At 37.8% G+C, this 14,661-nt stretch overlaps 1 protein-coding gene across 4 annotated transcripts in view; it reads left to right on the forward strand.

The window, feature by feature from the left end:
- LOC107755907 (PRKC apoptosis WT1 regulator protein-like) overlaps positions 1-14,661 on the forward strand; it is a 62,604-nt gene that overhangs the window by 29,814 nt on the left and 18,129 nt on the right. For all 4 annotated transcript variants that reach the window (XM_016572865.1, XM_016572863.1, XM_016572862.1 and 1 more), the window contains one exon: positions 14,057-14,185. In XM_016572865.1, coding sequence (XP_016428351.1) covers positions 14,057-14,185 — 129 coding nt within the window. The remainder of the gene's footprint in view (positions 1-14,056; positions 14,186-14,661) is intronic.

The following is a 14,661-nucleotide window of genomic DNA, read 5'->3' on the forward strand; positions in this document are numbered from 1 at the left end:
TTTCAGTTCAAAAACATAAAAGGGACTTGAGGTAAATCAAAAGTTTAATTTTATGTTTTTGTTCTTAAAGGGGTCATATGATGCTGCTAAAAAACATTATTTTGTGTATTTGGTGTAATGAAATGTGTTTATGCGGTTTAAAGTGAGACTTTAGTCTTTGCAACTTTACAGATCTTCTTTATGCACCAAGAGCTTGTAACACTCTAAAGAGAAAGGAAAAAATGAAATCGCATCATATGACCCCTTTAAGAAAAAAACATGAACATTGGAAATCGTTTATCCTGGGGTTTCGAGTTACATAACAAAATTTGATTGCAGCCTTCTGTTGATCAGGAGTAATGAAATGCTCTGTACTGGAATAGATTAACGTCATACTTCAGAGCAGGATGTCTCAGTTTGTTGCCAGAGGAATGTGTCTGCTGCTTTAACACCTAGTCTGCCCAGTTAGAAGGTGGTTTATGCTCTGAAATATGCTTTTGAATTGTACGGTCCTCCCCAGAACATAAAAGGAAGGGTGAACGAAGAGGTGCTTCCAATTCTCGGTGCATCAAAAGTCATCTACTTTAAAACGGTGCAGCTATAAAAATATTGAAAAATTTAGTTTTTTTTCTCTTCAAACCTCTCACTACAACATTTTTGACATGATCTATATAGAAATTGTCAAATATCCCATGAATCCTTTGTAAGCATGAGTGTGTAGTATATGTGCAGCATTTTTTGGTGTCAGATGTGAGTTATGTAGTGGTAAAATGGGCATTGTAAGGCTGAAAGCCGGACACTCTAACTCAACATTACGGCTGCTCGCAGTGCGAGGTATCCATTCATTCTCACGCAGTAACCGACCGCAGCATCGCAGGGTTTCTGTGACTCTTTTGATAGCTCTATGAAACCCGAATAGTCCCAGCGCTGAGCTTCTCTGAATACACTCGCTTTCCACAACCAAGAAACCCAGCACCAGAGGCCAAGAAACCTGCGAGCGCTTCACAAAGGAACCAGGCCTGAATGCGATTGGCTTCGGGAATGGATGGCTATTTCGGTGAGATAAACCCAATCAAAGAAAGCGTGAACAGATGGTTTTCTCTTCATCGTGAGGTTTTACTGGCTTGGGTGTCCCTGCCAAGACATCTCTACCTCATTGTTGGGAATTTGTCATCGGGAGCCACTACTGCCACAATGACCTACTGTTCTGCTTGATGGGTTGGGATTTTCTCTGGATTTCGGGAGAGCGGTAAAGTCAAGACCAAGAACACAGCAAGCAACTCGGCAGGCTAAATGAGACACACTTGTGTTTGCCATCAGTGTTATTGTGTAGCTTGATGTGCATTTAGCAGGTGGGTCAGGTTGTCATTAGATCCCATTTAGGAAGTGTCTAAAAACTTGCTGCCTTGCTGGGCAGTCAGTCAGTGACTAAGTGGGCAGTGTTTTGTGTATGAAGGTACCTGCTAAGAAGGTTTTAGACAGGCTTGTAAGGGACTTTGACTTAAAACAAATTTAAATGAGCTTTGGGCACTACCGTTCAAATGTTTCAAATAATTAATACATAATAATTGTTAATAATCAAAAAATACTTTTTTCTGCAATTATGCATTTAATTGATCAAATGTGACTGTACATATATGATGATACAAAAGGTTTCTATTGCTAATAAATGCTGTTCTTATGAACTTTATTTAATCAAAGAATCAGTTTTCAAAAAAAAAGAAAAAAAGGTTTTATTATTAATATTAATATTTAATATTTTTATCATGATAGTAAAAAAATGCTTCTTGAGCACCAAATCAGCATATTAAGGACTGTTCACACCAAGGACGATAACTATAAAGATAACGATAAAGATATAGTTCTAAAAAATCGTTGTCAATATAAAAAAATAGTCCACACCACAGCTATAACGATAAAGACACAGAGAAACGATATCGTTGGAATCACTTTCAGAACGATTTTTTCCAGCTGATGAACGATAAAAACATTGACACCCAATCAGAATCAATCCTGCTATAATGAGCTCGAAATTTTTAAAGCGGCAGACGAGCGTGCGCTGAGAATAAACAGACAATATAATTCGCTAGTGTGGATGCTAATATAGTTATCTTTATAGTTATTGTCCTTGGTGTGAATGGGGCTTTACAATGATTTCTGAAGGATCATGTGACAATGAAGAGTGGAGGAAATGACTACTAAAAATTTGGCTTTGCCATCAAAGGAATTTATATTAAAATCCATATGTTAAAACAGGACACAGTTTATAGTAGAATAATATTTCACAGTATTACTGTTTTACTGTAATTTGATCAAATAAATGCAGCCTTGGTGAAGATAAGAGACATTTAAAAATGTAAAAAAAATCTTACCAACTTTATAATTTTGAACAATAGTGTATTTCTTGGTAGGGTCATAAAAATCTATTTATAATATATGGATTTATAAATATATAATTATAAATAAACTTACTTGTAACATTCTTTCAGGCATTTATTTTTGCAATTACAATGCAGAAATGTGCAGTAAAATAAAACTAATTATAGAGAATCCCTATAGATCTTTATTACTGTGTCAAGGTCAGTGCCAAAAATAGATAAAACTTTTTTTTTTTATTATTAAGGATTAGGATTACTGAACACTCATGTACTGTATGTATTCAAGATGTATAGACGGTCTATTTGGTTACACCACATGACATTTTTAAGGTCTTTAAAAACAAAAAGAAACAAAAAAAAAAACTTTTATTTAAAATTGTATCAAAGTTTTTCAAAACCATATGAAACCCACATAAATACAAAGAGAGAGGAGTGCTTAGTTGCTTTACAGAGGAAGCTCTTCCAGCTCTCAGTAGCCCATTAAATCATAGTGTTACATGTTCACCGTCCTATTGCTATATGGGCTCCCACTTACCAGGTCACCGTTGGACAATGAGTCAGCAGTTCTCTAAACCTGCTGAGTGTCAGGCTCATTAGACTCAAAAAAAGAACAAACCAAGTGAAGAAATAGGAAAAGATTTCCAAAAAAGGGAGGGGAGGGAAAATAAGTGAAAGAATGTAGAGGACAAGAGGGGGGTAGATGACTCACTGCTAGCGTGCACTCTGCCCTCTCGCCGCAGCGCGGTCTGGTCTCTTGAGCATGACTGAAGTGTGTGCTTATGGAGGAAGAACATGCCGCTGTGCTCAGTGTAAAGCAGAACTACTGGCAGCTACTGAAAACCTGAAGAGCATGCCTGCTCAGAACTAAAGAACCACAAATGAAGAGCTTGAAACCATAGCACAGTGACAAAGCAGTGTTTGCCATCTAAGTGGTTAAAAGAAGATAATAGATCTTTGTGATTGACTAAACAGCAGTTGTGCTTCCTGCTGCTAGCATAAGGCTCCGATCACACCGAACGCGTTTTTTTGGTCTGAAAACGCAAGGCGCACCACACTGCCTTTTTTGGTGACTTTAAAAAAAAAAAAGAGCAGTGCGCTGCGTTTTTTTATGTTGCTGGGCAACCACCAAATCAGCTGTCCTGTCAGTCTAATCAAAGGATTATAGCGCGAGCGCTCTAAAATCTTTGGTTTTTGCCGTTAAGTAAACTGTCATATTAGCAGAAACCTTAAAAAATACAGCTTCGGGTAACCCGCGACAGACACCAAAAGTTTCTCCTCCATCATTGCAGTTTCCAGCCTTTCTAAGCAACGGTAAACTTTCGTCACCACAACGTAAGGCCCGCCTCTCCATTCATTCGATTGGACAATGGAAAAAAACACGAATGACGTCGGGCGCTTTTCCACTCAGAGTTGCTTTTTTTTCAACTTCAGGAGCTAAGAGCGCTCCTCCAAAAACGCGAGGCGGCTGGGGGCGCATAAACAGCGCGCAAAACGCTCACTGCCAACAGAAAACAATTCAAAAAAGGCGCTTCTCACTGCAAAAAACGCATTCTGTCTGATCGGGGCCTAAACCCTGCACAGCTTGTCCATGATTAGCATTCATGTTTGTTTGTTCATATTCTACACTCTCAATCCCCTTTCAAGGATGATTACTATATCGTTGGAAAGATTTCAGAATTATTTTTTTTCAGTCGATGATAGATAAAATATTGACAGCCAATCAGAATCCGCCTCACTTTAAAGAGTGCGAGCATTTGAAGCGGCAGGCGACTAAACTGCAGGGTGTTGGTGTAGACGCCAGTATAGTTATCTTTTGTTCTTGGAGTGAACAGGTCATTATGCTGATAGTGGTAAAATAAAAGATTATAGTAAAATAGTGTTGGGCAATATGCTTAATTGTCATATCGTCCTATCGTCAGCCTGTGAGATCGCCGATACACAATATTATTTTGCAAATGCATTTAATTATTTATTTACTTGGTTTTATTGCCAGAAATTGAACCAACTCCAGTGTAAGGCTAAAAGAAGCCTAATGTTTTTAATATTACTGAATTTGTATTTAACATGGTAACACTTTAATAGAAACATTGTAAGTTACTAATTATAATACTTGCATTTCCTCAGTCATTCAAAAAGCAGCTACAGAAAACAATCAAAGAACATTGACATTACCAAAGAACATCATAACTGACTTCAGTCTAACGCGAGTATATGCACTTTAAAAACACTATAATCTGTGAAGGAACAAGTAAGCCCTAATATTGATTAGATAGTATTACTAGCCTGATGATAATAATAATAATAATTGTCTTGCTATCGTCAGAGGCATCAGCCACAGGCAATATCTCTGACTATCATTGATACATGATACTATCGTCTATCGGCACAACCCTATTGTAAAACCCCTATCAACACACTGTCATTGCAATTTTTAACTGTTTTACATGTTGACAAATTTGTGGCTAATTCATACAAATTTTATGGCGTCTTTTTTTGCGTTTTTCTTGAAAGGACAGTGGAGATATGAAGAAATTGAGTGGGAGACAGGGGACGGGATCAGGAAAGGTCCACGAGGCAGGGATTTGAACTTGGGACACTCGAAGCACAACTGCAGCATGCCCACGATAAACTGTCCACGAGGCTATCGGCGTCGATTCTTCTAATTCATACGAATTAGTATGCTTTCATACAATCCCCACTGAATGGTTAGGTTTAGTGGTAGGGTTTGGGGTGGACCTTCTTGTTTACTTTTTTCTAAAAATAATACATTCTTGTACAGGTCAAATTGTCTGAACTCATACAAAATTGCCACCTCATAAAATTGTTACATTTTCTCATGAAATCGGGTTGTCTTTAGCACCATCCCACCTTGGCTTCAGTTAATCTAGTTGAATTTTGATATTGATTTGAGGTATGAAAAAGAGGTCGGATGTATTTTGCTTTAAAACTATCCATTGTTCAAGAATTAAACCGTTATGTTTTCTTTTTGGTGAATTAGAGGTCCGTAAACTACAAAAAAGTGTCCTAGCTTTTGAGGGGGTCTCTCATACTGCTTTAAGTCACATATTTGGGTGACTGAACGCTGTTGACGCCACTATTCTGTTTGTAGTGACTGAACACTCAACTCCCTAGTCAAATATAGGCGAGAATAAACAGTGAAGTCGATAATGGGAAGCAGTCTCACTGTGTTTACCAATGCAGCAGAAGAACTCGTGTCTGGATAAACAGTGAGGGATAACCAGCCTCATCTGGTCAGTAGCCCCTTCAAGGGTTATTTAACACCAAATGCCCTCTTTTAGTCCTCGAGGAGGAACGAGGAACCGGCTGATTAAGAATGAACTCTGCTTGACTATAACCCTTAAACCTGTAGAAGGATGCTGTAGGGAATTTGCAATGATATTTATGGCTTCCTGTGGTCGTGAAGACTCCTACTTCATAATACCAAGCATTTAGGCTGTGTTTGTTCAAGCATCTGTTTATCCTTGGTCATAAACAAATGTGATATGTAGTTGTAAACGCTTTGTCACAGTGGTTCTTAGCCCACCGTGGCCATTCGAAACAGTCACTATTGAATATTCTGCTACTTGTCTCAAGTTCACTTCAGAGCCCTGGTTGTTTCTTCACCCATATAATGCGCATCTTCTACGTGACAAATATAGCAAAACATCAAGCAGCCATTAGGCATGAGGAAATGGAGGCATGTAATTAGCCAGTTCTCCATATGACTGGAAAATTACAGAGTGGAGCTTGTGATCAGCAAATTTCATGCATTCATAATATTTTGCACTATTTTTATTGGGTGCTGCAAAGCGGTTTTCTGACTTGTCAATCGTCTCTGTAGAGTCACGAAGAATATAAGAGGTCAATATCAGAGTGCCGATGTTAAAAAGATGTTAAAGACCAGAATTAAAGTCATCATTGACTTAGGCCCAATCCCAATTCTACCCCTTAGCCCTTCCCCTTTTCCCTCCGTTTCGCGCGTTCACGTGAAGGGGTAGGGGTGTCTCAATTCTCTTTTGGTTGGAGGGGTAGGGGTAAGGGGAAGGGCCAGACAGCCCTTCAAACGAAGATTTTTCAGGATCACACTTCAAACGAAGGGGTATGATAATTATCTCAGCATACAGTGGCTACATGGCTGCCCGGGTAAACAAAAAGACCCATAAATGTAAGCATTTTTAGCATTTTAGGGGAATATTTTCACCCCTACCCCTTGACACTCTGTTTCAAGGGACAAGGGGTAGGTGGAGGGGAAGGGGTATAAAATAGAATTGGGATTGGGCCTTAAGCTGCTGTTTTCCGTATAATAAAAGTGGATAGGGACCAGGGACATGGTGGTCACCATTGGCTATCATTTTGTGCAAAAGAGCAGCTCTTTGTTTTCCTATAGCAGGATCATTTTTGGATGAACTAATCCTTAAAGAAAGTATTGTGTTTATAAAGCAAATGAAACTTAAAAATAACCTTTTGTGTGAGTCACTCCGTGCTCTGAATCAGATTGTACGAATGATGGGACGTTTCTGCTGTGAGTTTGACATGCTGGATGTTTTTCATTAAAAAGTAGAGTCATAGTGATAAAATCAGATTATTTATTGTCTGCTTTTGAGTGACTTCAGTAGAATTTAGCCTACCACAGCCATGCAAAGTTCTGCAGCTAGAGTCTTGAAATTCAGTTCAGACTTTCAAATAATTGCATCAGTCTGTGGATGGCTGTTGAGTAAAATGCCCAATCTTTGACCAACCACACGGGCAGCAGAGAGAATTGTAACCTTGAGATAATGATTTTTGTTTGTTTTTATGCAGCCAATATCACCTAGATGAATGCTCAGTTTATAAGACTAATAATAACAACAATACTTTTGAAATAAATCACCACTACTTTTATGGCAAAAAATATTCCTATATATCAACTGCTCTGTCAGAGCTTTCTATAGTCAACAGACTGCAAATGGTATATTTTAGTGGAAAAATAACCATTTTAATACAGTATTTGGAAGTCCTGATCATGAGATGCCACCTGTATCTACCAATTTTTTCCTTAATCATTTAAAGGGTTAATTCACCCAAGAATTTAAATTGTTGTCATATGCTCCTCATTGATCTAAACCTTTATGACTGACTTTCTTCTTTGGAACATAAAAGAAGATATTTTGATATATGTTTTGAATTTAATGGGATCAAAAACAACACTTGGAACCCCCTTTGATTTTCATGGAATGGACATAAAAGAATCATACAGGTTTGAAACAACTTTTTTGGTAAAATTCATGGTTTAATTAATTAATGTTCATAGATCTAACATACTGGAACTGTACACGAAATGGATGTGTGATTTAACGACATATAGTAAACGTAGAGGTGGCTGGACCGAGCTGAATTCGGAAATAACTTTACAGGCTGCAGATCTGCACACAATCCTCTCAGACACAAGATTTATAGACCAACCAGGAAAGGCTTCGGTGGTTTGCTGGAAGTATGTTGTTTCAGAAAGAAGGCTACCATTTTAGGAGAGACGGTGCAAAGCTGTGAATGCTTTCTAAGCTCTCACAAACATTCCTTCAAAACCTCATAACACACCCTGCGGACCATCGTGGTTACACTAAAAGCAACTCTCTTGGAACGTTTCAAAACAGCCCGCCGGCTCTCTCAGACCTGGCACGGCTCAAGCAGTGGATTAAGTCTGATGTCCTGACTTTGTCCTTCTCCTGTTGTTTTCATTATTTTTATGTCTGACTGATGGAGTCGATCCTGCTCAAATGTAGGTCTGGGTTATGCATGCTTGAATCGCTGTTGGGGATTTGTAGATAGACAGTGCTTACTCTCTCTGAGAATATACTGTGGTTTGGCCACACACAAGTCATGAGGTCAAGGTTTGTCTTTGTGGTGACTTTTTTAAAACAAATGTCTTTGCAGAAACTGATGGAGTACGAGGACTTCGGCAGCTTTTAAAATATCCTAACCAAACTACCTCTAATAGACATGGTTCACTCTGAGAACCTTAAAGGAATAGTTCTGCCAGTATGACTCTGTGTGACTTCAGTTAGTATGTTTGCGCTGCTCTTTTTGAAATTCAATGACGAAACCAGCGATTTCTATGTAAATCATTCATAAATCAGTTAATACATTAATTGTCCAATTGAATTTAATGCAAAAATATATGTGTGAAGTGTTTGTGTACGATTTGTTCTGTTTGTGTGTCATTAATAAGGCAGTTGGGCACTGTAAATCGCCCAAAAGGATGATAAAGCGACCAGAAAAGTCCATATGGCTTGTCAGGTTTTTTTCTTCTCTGAAGCCGTTCAAATACATTTGTGTGAGGAACAGGCCAAAAAGAGAGGGTTTGGAACAACATGAGAACAAATGATGACAGAATCTTTATTATTGAATGAACCACACTTATTTCAATTTACTAGCAATTACAGAGAATAAATAGTTTCCTGAATTTTTCTTCAAAGTATGTCCCCATTTTCTAAGTGTATTACTTTAATTCTTTGCTCACCAGTGTTTTTTTAATTTTTTATTTAGTTGTCAGCCACTGCCAGTATTTTTGATCATTTTCACAAAATGTTTATGGCTCCCAGAAAATAAACATTTTGTCGTATGAATATCTGAATATGTCAAAAGAAAGAACAGAGCCTCTGCTTATAAACAAACAAACAAAAACAAAACCAAATTTTTTATTCTAGCTTCTTGCATTCTGTTTCATCAACACTTAAGTATGGGTAGGTTTCATAAAAAAAAAAAAAAAGAGAAAATCACGTTTTTGTCAAAGACTATGTCCGGATCAGATTCAGATCGATGATCAAAACATAGATGGAGTTGATCACTTCCATCAACACCCCCAAAGCTTACACGGTCCTAAAACACTTCCTGAATTGCCATTTCATTCTGTAACCTTAGGCAGTTTTGATTTATGTAATGATTAATGTTTGATGATCATGCCTCCTGCCGTGCACCAGTGAAAACACAGAAAGCCGGAAAATTCTGTCAGTGGCGGGAAAGTGTTGTCTCATAAATGATGGAAAATTCCATCAATGGTGGGGAAAGAGTTCAATGTAATTTAAATATGTTTATCTCGCACACATAGGCTGCATTTAGTTGCCTTTTTGCTGTATAAACAAACTTATCTGGCAGCAACAAAACTGATTTTGGCCAGGATTCCTCTAACAGCATAACAGTCTAATAATGTACAACAAAAGAGAGAGAGCTTTTGTGGTAACCAAGCAGATATTTATTCACCATTTTAATTTCTTGCTTGAGATTAAGGGAAAAGTAAAAAATGGGCAAAAAACTTACAATTATACACAAACTGACTGACAGGTGCAACTTTCAGACTCCATTGACCTCACGTTTTTGTCAAAGACTATGTCCGGATCAGATTCAGATCGATGATCAAAACATAGATGGAGTTGATCACTTCCATCAACACCCCCAAAGCTTACACGGTCCTAAAACACTTCCTGAATTGCCATTTCATTCTGTAACCTTAGGCAGTTTTGATTTATGTAATGATTAATGTTTGATGATCATGCCTCCTGCCGTGCACCAGTGAAAACACAGAAAGCCGGAAAATTCTGTCAGTGGCGGGAAAGTGTTGTCTCATAAATGATGGAAAATTCCATCAATGGTGGGGAAAGAGTTCAATGTAATTTAAATATGTTTATCTCGCACACATAGGCTGCATTTAGTTGCCTTTTTGCTGTATAAACAAACTTATCTGGCAGCAACAAAACTGATTTTGGCCAGGATTCCTCTAACAGCATAACAGTCTAATAATGTACAACAAAAGAGAGAGAGCTTTTGTGGTAACCAAGCAGATATTTATTCACCATATTAATTTCTTGCTTGAGATTAAGGGAAAAGTAAAAAATGGGCAAAAAACTTACAATTATACACAAACTGACTGACAGGTGCAACTTTCAGACTCCATTGACCTTCATCTCAACTCTCACAGAATTGCATGCGCAGAATAGTGGGATTCATAGGCAGTGGAAGATGCATCTGTGCTGCCTTCAAAAACAATCTGATGAAGGTATCTCGGTAGACAGGATGTGACATTGTTGCCTTCCTACATCCATATCCTCCCTGCGGTGGCAGCATTTTTCAGCTTTTGGGAGCAGCCTGAATTAATGTGTTAAAGTCTCCCCTATATAGTGCACTGCAAACTAGCAAAAGTCCCCAGTCTAAATCTTCACCCCTTTCTCTGTTTTGAAATGAAATTAAAAAATACGATTCATTTCTTTGGGGAACAGAAAACAGGCAATGACATGTTTTTGTGTGTATAAAGGTAAAAATATGGAGAGCTGAGCTGACCATGACCACTGGGCTGTCAGAAAATGGTTTCTGATTAAATTTAATAACCAGAGAATGCCTTCCTCCGATACTGCCCAGCCGGTTGTGTGTGCGTACAAAATTTTGAGCACTCAAGGTAGCTAAGCCGTAAATATGTGTTCACCAAGTGAGGTTAATCTCTTGTCCAGTGAAGGATAGAGATAGGCAAGGCTGCCATCATAAATCTCATTCAAATACTTGCACAACATTTGCAGGTGGCTCTTTCTGCCTCAGTAGGCAGCATTTTAAGACATTGTAGGCATGCCTAAAATGTTTATGTAATCTTTTATAAGAAATTAATACTTTTTTTCCCCAGCAAGTATTAAACTGATCAAAAGTGACAGTAAAAACATTTAGAATGTTACAAAAGATTTAATTTATTTCAAATAAATGCAACTTATTCATCAAAGAATCCTGAAAAGCAACATTTCAACATTGATAATAAAGTTTTTTGAGCACCAAATCATCATGTTAGAATGATTTCTGAAGGATCATGTGACACTGAAAACTGGGCCAATGGCTTATTTAAAAAAAAAATAAAAATTTAACAGAAAAAAGCCTTTTACAGTATTTAACAATATTACATTTTTATGTTTATTAGACTATTGCATTGTTAGCTTAGCTGTATTGCAATCAGCTGTGAGTCAAAATGAAGAGTTCATAGTGCGGCAGCTCAGGTTGGAATATAGTCATAGCAGCTATCAAGGAAATACCAATATCACGTCACATATAGGGGAAGTCGTGGCCTAATGGTTAGAGATTCGGGCTCGTAACCCAAAGGTTGCGGGTTCGAGTCTCGTACCGGCCGGAATTGTCGGTGGGGCTGTTTGCATTGTATTAATGTGGAAGGAAATATTAATACTGTGTTTGACACATGAAAAGTGTTAAAAGTGTCTCCACAGCCCTCCAAATTTGATTCTAACACATATCTGTTTGCATTGTATTAATGTGGAAGGAAATATTAATACTTTGTTTGACACATGAAAAGTGTTAAAAGTGTCTCCACAGCCCTCCAAATTTGATTCTAATGTGTGTGCTTATGAAATAAAATGGCTTTTAGCTGTGCCCGGAATAATCTTGGGATTCTGGGTTAAGTCATTAAGTCACTCCAGGAGACTGTGGGTTTGTGATGATTAAAGGACAGTTGACTGCATCACGCACACACTCGCACACACACTTTTCACCTTCCATGGGTGTAATACATCATCCTAATGAACCTGTGCAGCCAGGGCATGCAGTACTTGATTAATCCACAGTCATTAAATCCAGTCTGCCGAGGACATCAGGAGGGAAGAGCATCCAGAGCCCCTCAGCTCAACTCTCCATTAATCTACTGCATAACTGGCCTGAATACAACACCGATCAAAACACACAGTACACCGTTCCCACACTTTTACTGTTAAACACTTTAGAGAGAATTCCAAAACTGAACCATCGTGTGTAAAACAAAATGAATTAATTATTAAAAATGGATTAAATAATAATAAATAAATAGGCAAGTTATAAAAATAGTTCCGTTTCTGAATGCTGGATGGCCAATACTGTGTTCCGGCCAAGATAAAATACACAAGATTGAGTCATCATTATTTTTAGATAGTTTTCCCAGAAGAAAGATATTGTACATTTTAAATATGTATATTTTCCAAAGATTAATCATATTTTTATTAATAAATATTTTAAGTATAAAACATAAACAATTTTATTTAAGAAAGAAATGTTTTATAAGAACGTAAAGCACATTCTCTTATGCTTTTATCAATTCTTGTGGAGACATTATGAATGTAAAAGATACATTTGAGGGAATATGCCATATGCATAAAGCTTCAGGTAGTTCAGCTTTGGCTGCTGAAAAACAGCAGCCAAACAGCAGCTGTTTTGAGGCAGACATGTTGCACATACCCTCTTCCAGGAAAGGGGTATTAACATGATATATCGTGCATAATTTTTTTTTGCCACTGGCCAGAGACAAAATTTCCACCCGCACATGCATTCCTAATAAAGCAGAAGATGAGCACAGATGGAGTTTTTTATTTATTTATTATTATTTAAACGAAGATCTCCCTCACTGATCATCTAACCTGTCTTTTCTTTATTTTTCCAATACTTTTCATGTTTTAATTTATATATTTTTCCGTATTTAATATATTTATGTAACTTCATTTTAAATTACATAATTTAGATTTTTTTATTTTTTACTTTTTTGTATTTATCTTAATTACCTTTTTCTGACTTCTGAATTAAAAAGTACATTGTTTGCTGTAATGTCTGTATGCAAATATCTAGATAGGCTTTTTGTAATCTTGTAATCATCGGGCACATTGTTCGTTGTTGTTTTATTTCTCCTGATATGACCCCTTTAAATGAGTGCCTTTCCACACCTCCTAATTGATGATAAAACTACATAAACTGGCATAGAAGTTTCAAGCCAGCCTCTAAACAGATTATCTTTACACACTTTCAATGTTAATAGGTCTGTTTGCTTTTTTTTATTGTTTTTTAAAAGGTCACTTAGTGCGAGCGTGTGTCTCTCTGTATATTTGTACAATAATGGCTTCCTTTGAAAGTGTCTTAATAGTCATTTACTGTTGTGACAATAATTTGCCCTCAAGTTTATAAGCTGTCTTAATTGACATAAATGATTGTCATTAGGCAGGGGAATGTCTGATTTTGGCTAACGGGCAGCGGAGTGCAGAAGTGACCTCTTTTATGGTGCAGCGGGGGCTGGTGGAGCTTGTTTACTGATCCCTGGGGAGGGGGAACGTGTGTGTCGAAGTCATAGTTTATACATTCATTTGCGTATGCCGATGTCTATGAGAGGGTTTAGAGTTTAGCCCGTCCCCAGGAAGTGTTGATAAAACCGGCTGGCCGGAAAGCTTGTGTAAATGATTACATTCCAGTTTAGCCTTGTAAGGCTATTTTTACCTTCCCAGCCCTGTTCTGAACTCCACCTTCACTCTCTCTGCTTCTTACTGAACAGGAAAGACTGGTTTACATGCAGCCAGACAACCGGTTTCTCTGTCACTTTTGTCAGATAGGGCGGTGGGCGTTATCATTCATAATTGGCTCAAACTGTTGGTTTTCTCCAAATTATCATGTTTATTGGACTGTGTTTAATGTTGTATGCTTTAAAACATATAAAATGTTCTGTTCCCAGTGTGCACTGGGACATTCCACTTCCCAAAAATCCCCTAGACTCATACCACAGAGGTTGTTCGGTAGCACACTTCCTGTGTCTGTTTCTGTATGTGTATGTGTGTGTGTGTGTGTGTGTGTGTAGAGAACACAATTAGACTCTTGTCATGTGAAATTAATCCACAAATCCCAAACAATCTGAGCAAACTAAACTAACCAAGCCTGAAATTTCTCTGCAGAGCTTGGATGAGCTTGATGACGACGATGGAGAAGAGAAGGAGAGGAAGATGGAAGAAAGTCTTACGCAGCACAACACTGTCCAGAACGAGGCAATGACCCCTGACCCCGGAGCGGCCTACTCGATACAGGTGAGAGAGTGTTTGTTATAGTCATTTCAGAGGATAATCCTGCCTCTAGAGGGTGTAGAGTGCAGTCACTGTTCGGCCTTACAGAGGCAGTGTTGACCAAAGAAACAAACACAATCAAGTGACAAACAGAAAGCAGGGCAGTCAACGTTCATGCTGCATCAAGCCACAATACATAGCAAGATAATAACTCTTGACATTAGACGTGATGGTGTTTTGTCTTTTATTTACCTTGTGCTATCACCTGTCTAGAGAGGAAATGTGACTCAGGATCACATCTGCATCATCTTTTTGACTTTTTTATTTTAGTTTTAAAGCAGAACTTTAGGGGTGAGCAAAGGTGACAACAACATAAGAACTAAGAAAACTAAGAAAAGAGAAAATTGGCTGAGAAAAGAGACATAAAAGACAATAGTAATTGTGTAAAATACTTCCCTTGTTGCTTTTCAAGTATTAATTAGATATATACGATATTAACA

The sequence above is a fragment of the Sinocyclocheilus rhinocerous genome, unplaced genomic scaffold (assembly GCF_001515625.1).
Source record: "Sinocyclocheilus rhinocerous isolate Xijiao unplaced genomic scaffold, SAMN03320098_v1.1 scaffold412, whole genome shotgun sequence".
Taxonomy (NCBI): Eukaryota; Metazoa; Chordata; class Actinopteri; order Cypriniformes; family Cyprinidae; genus Sinocyclocheilus; species Sinocyclocheilus rhinocerous.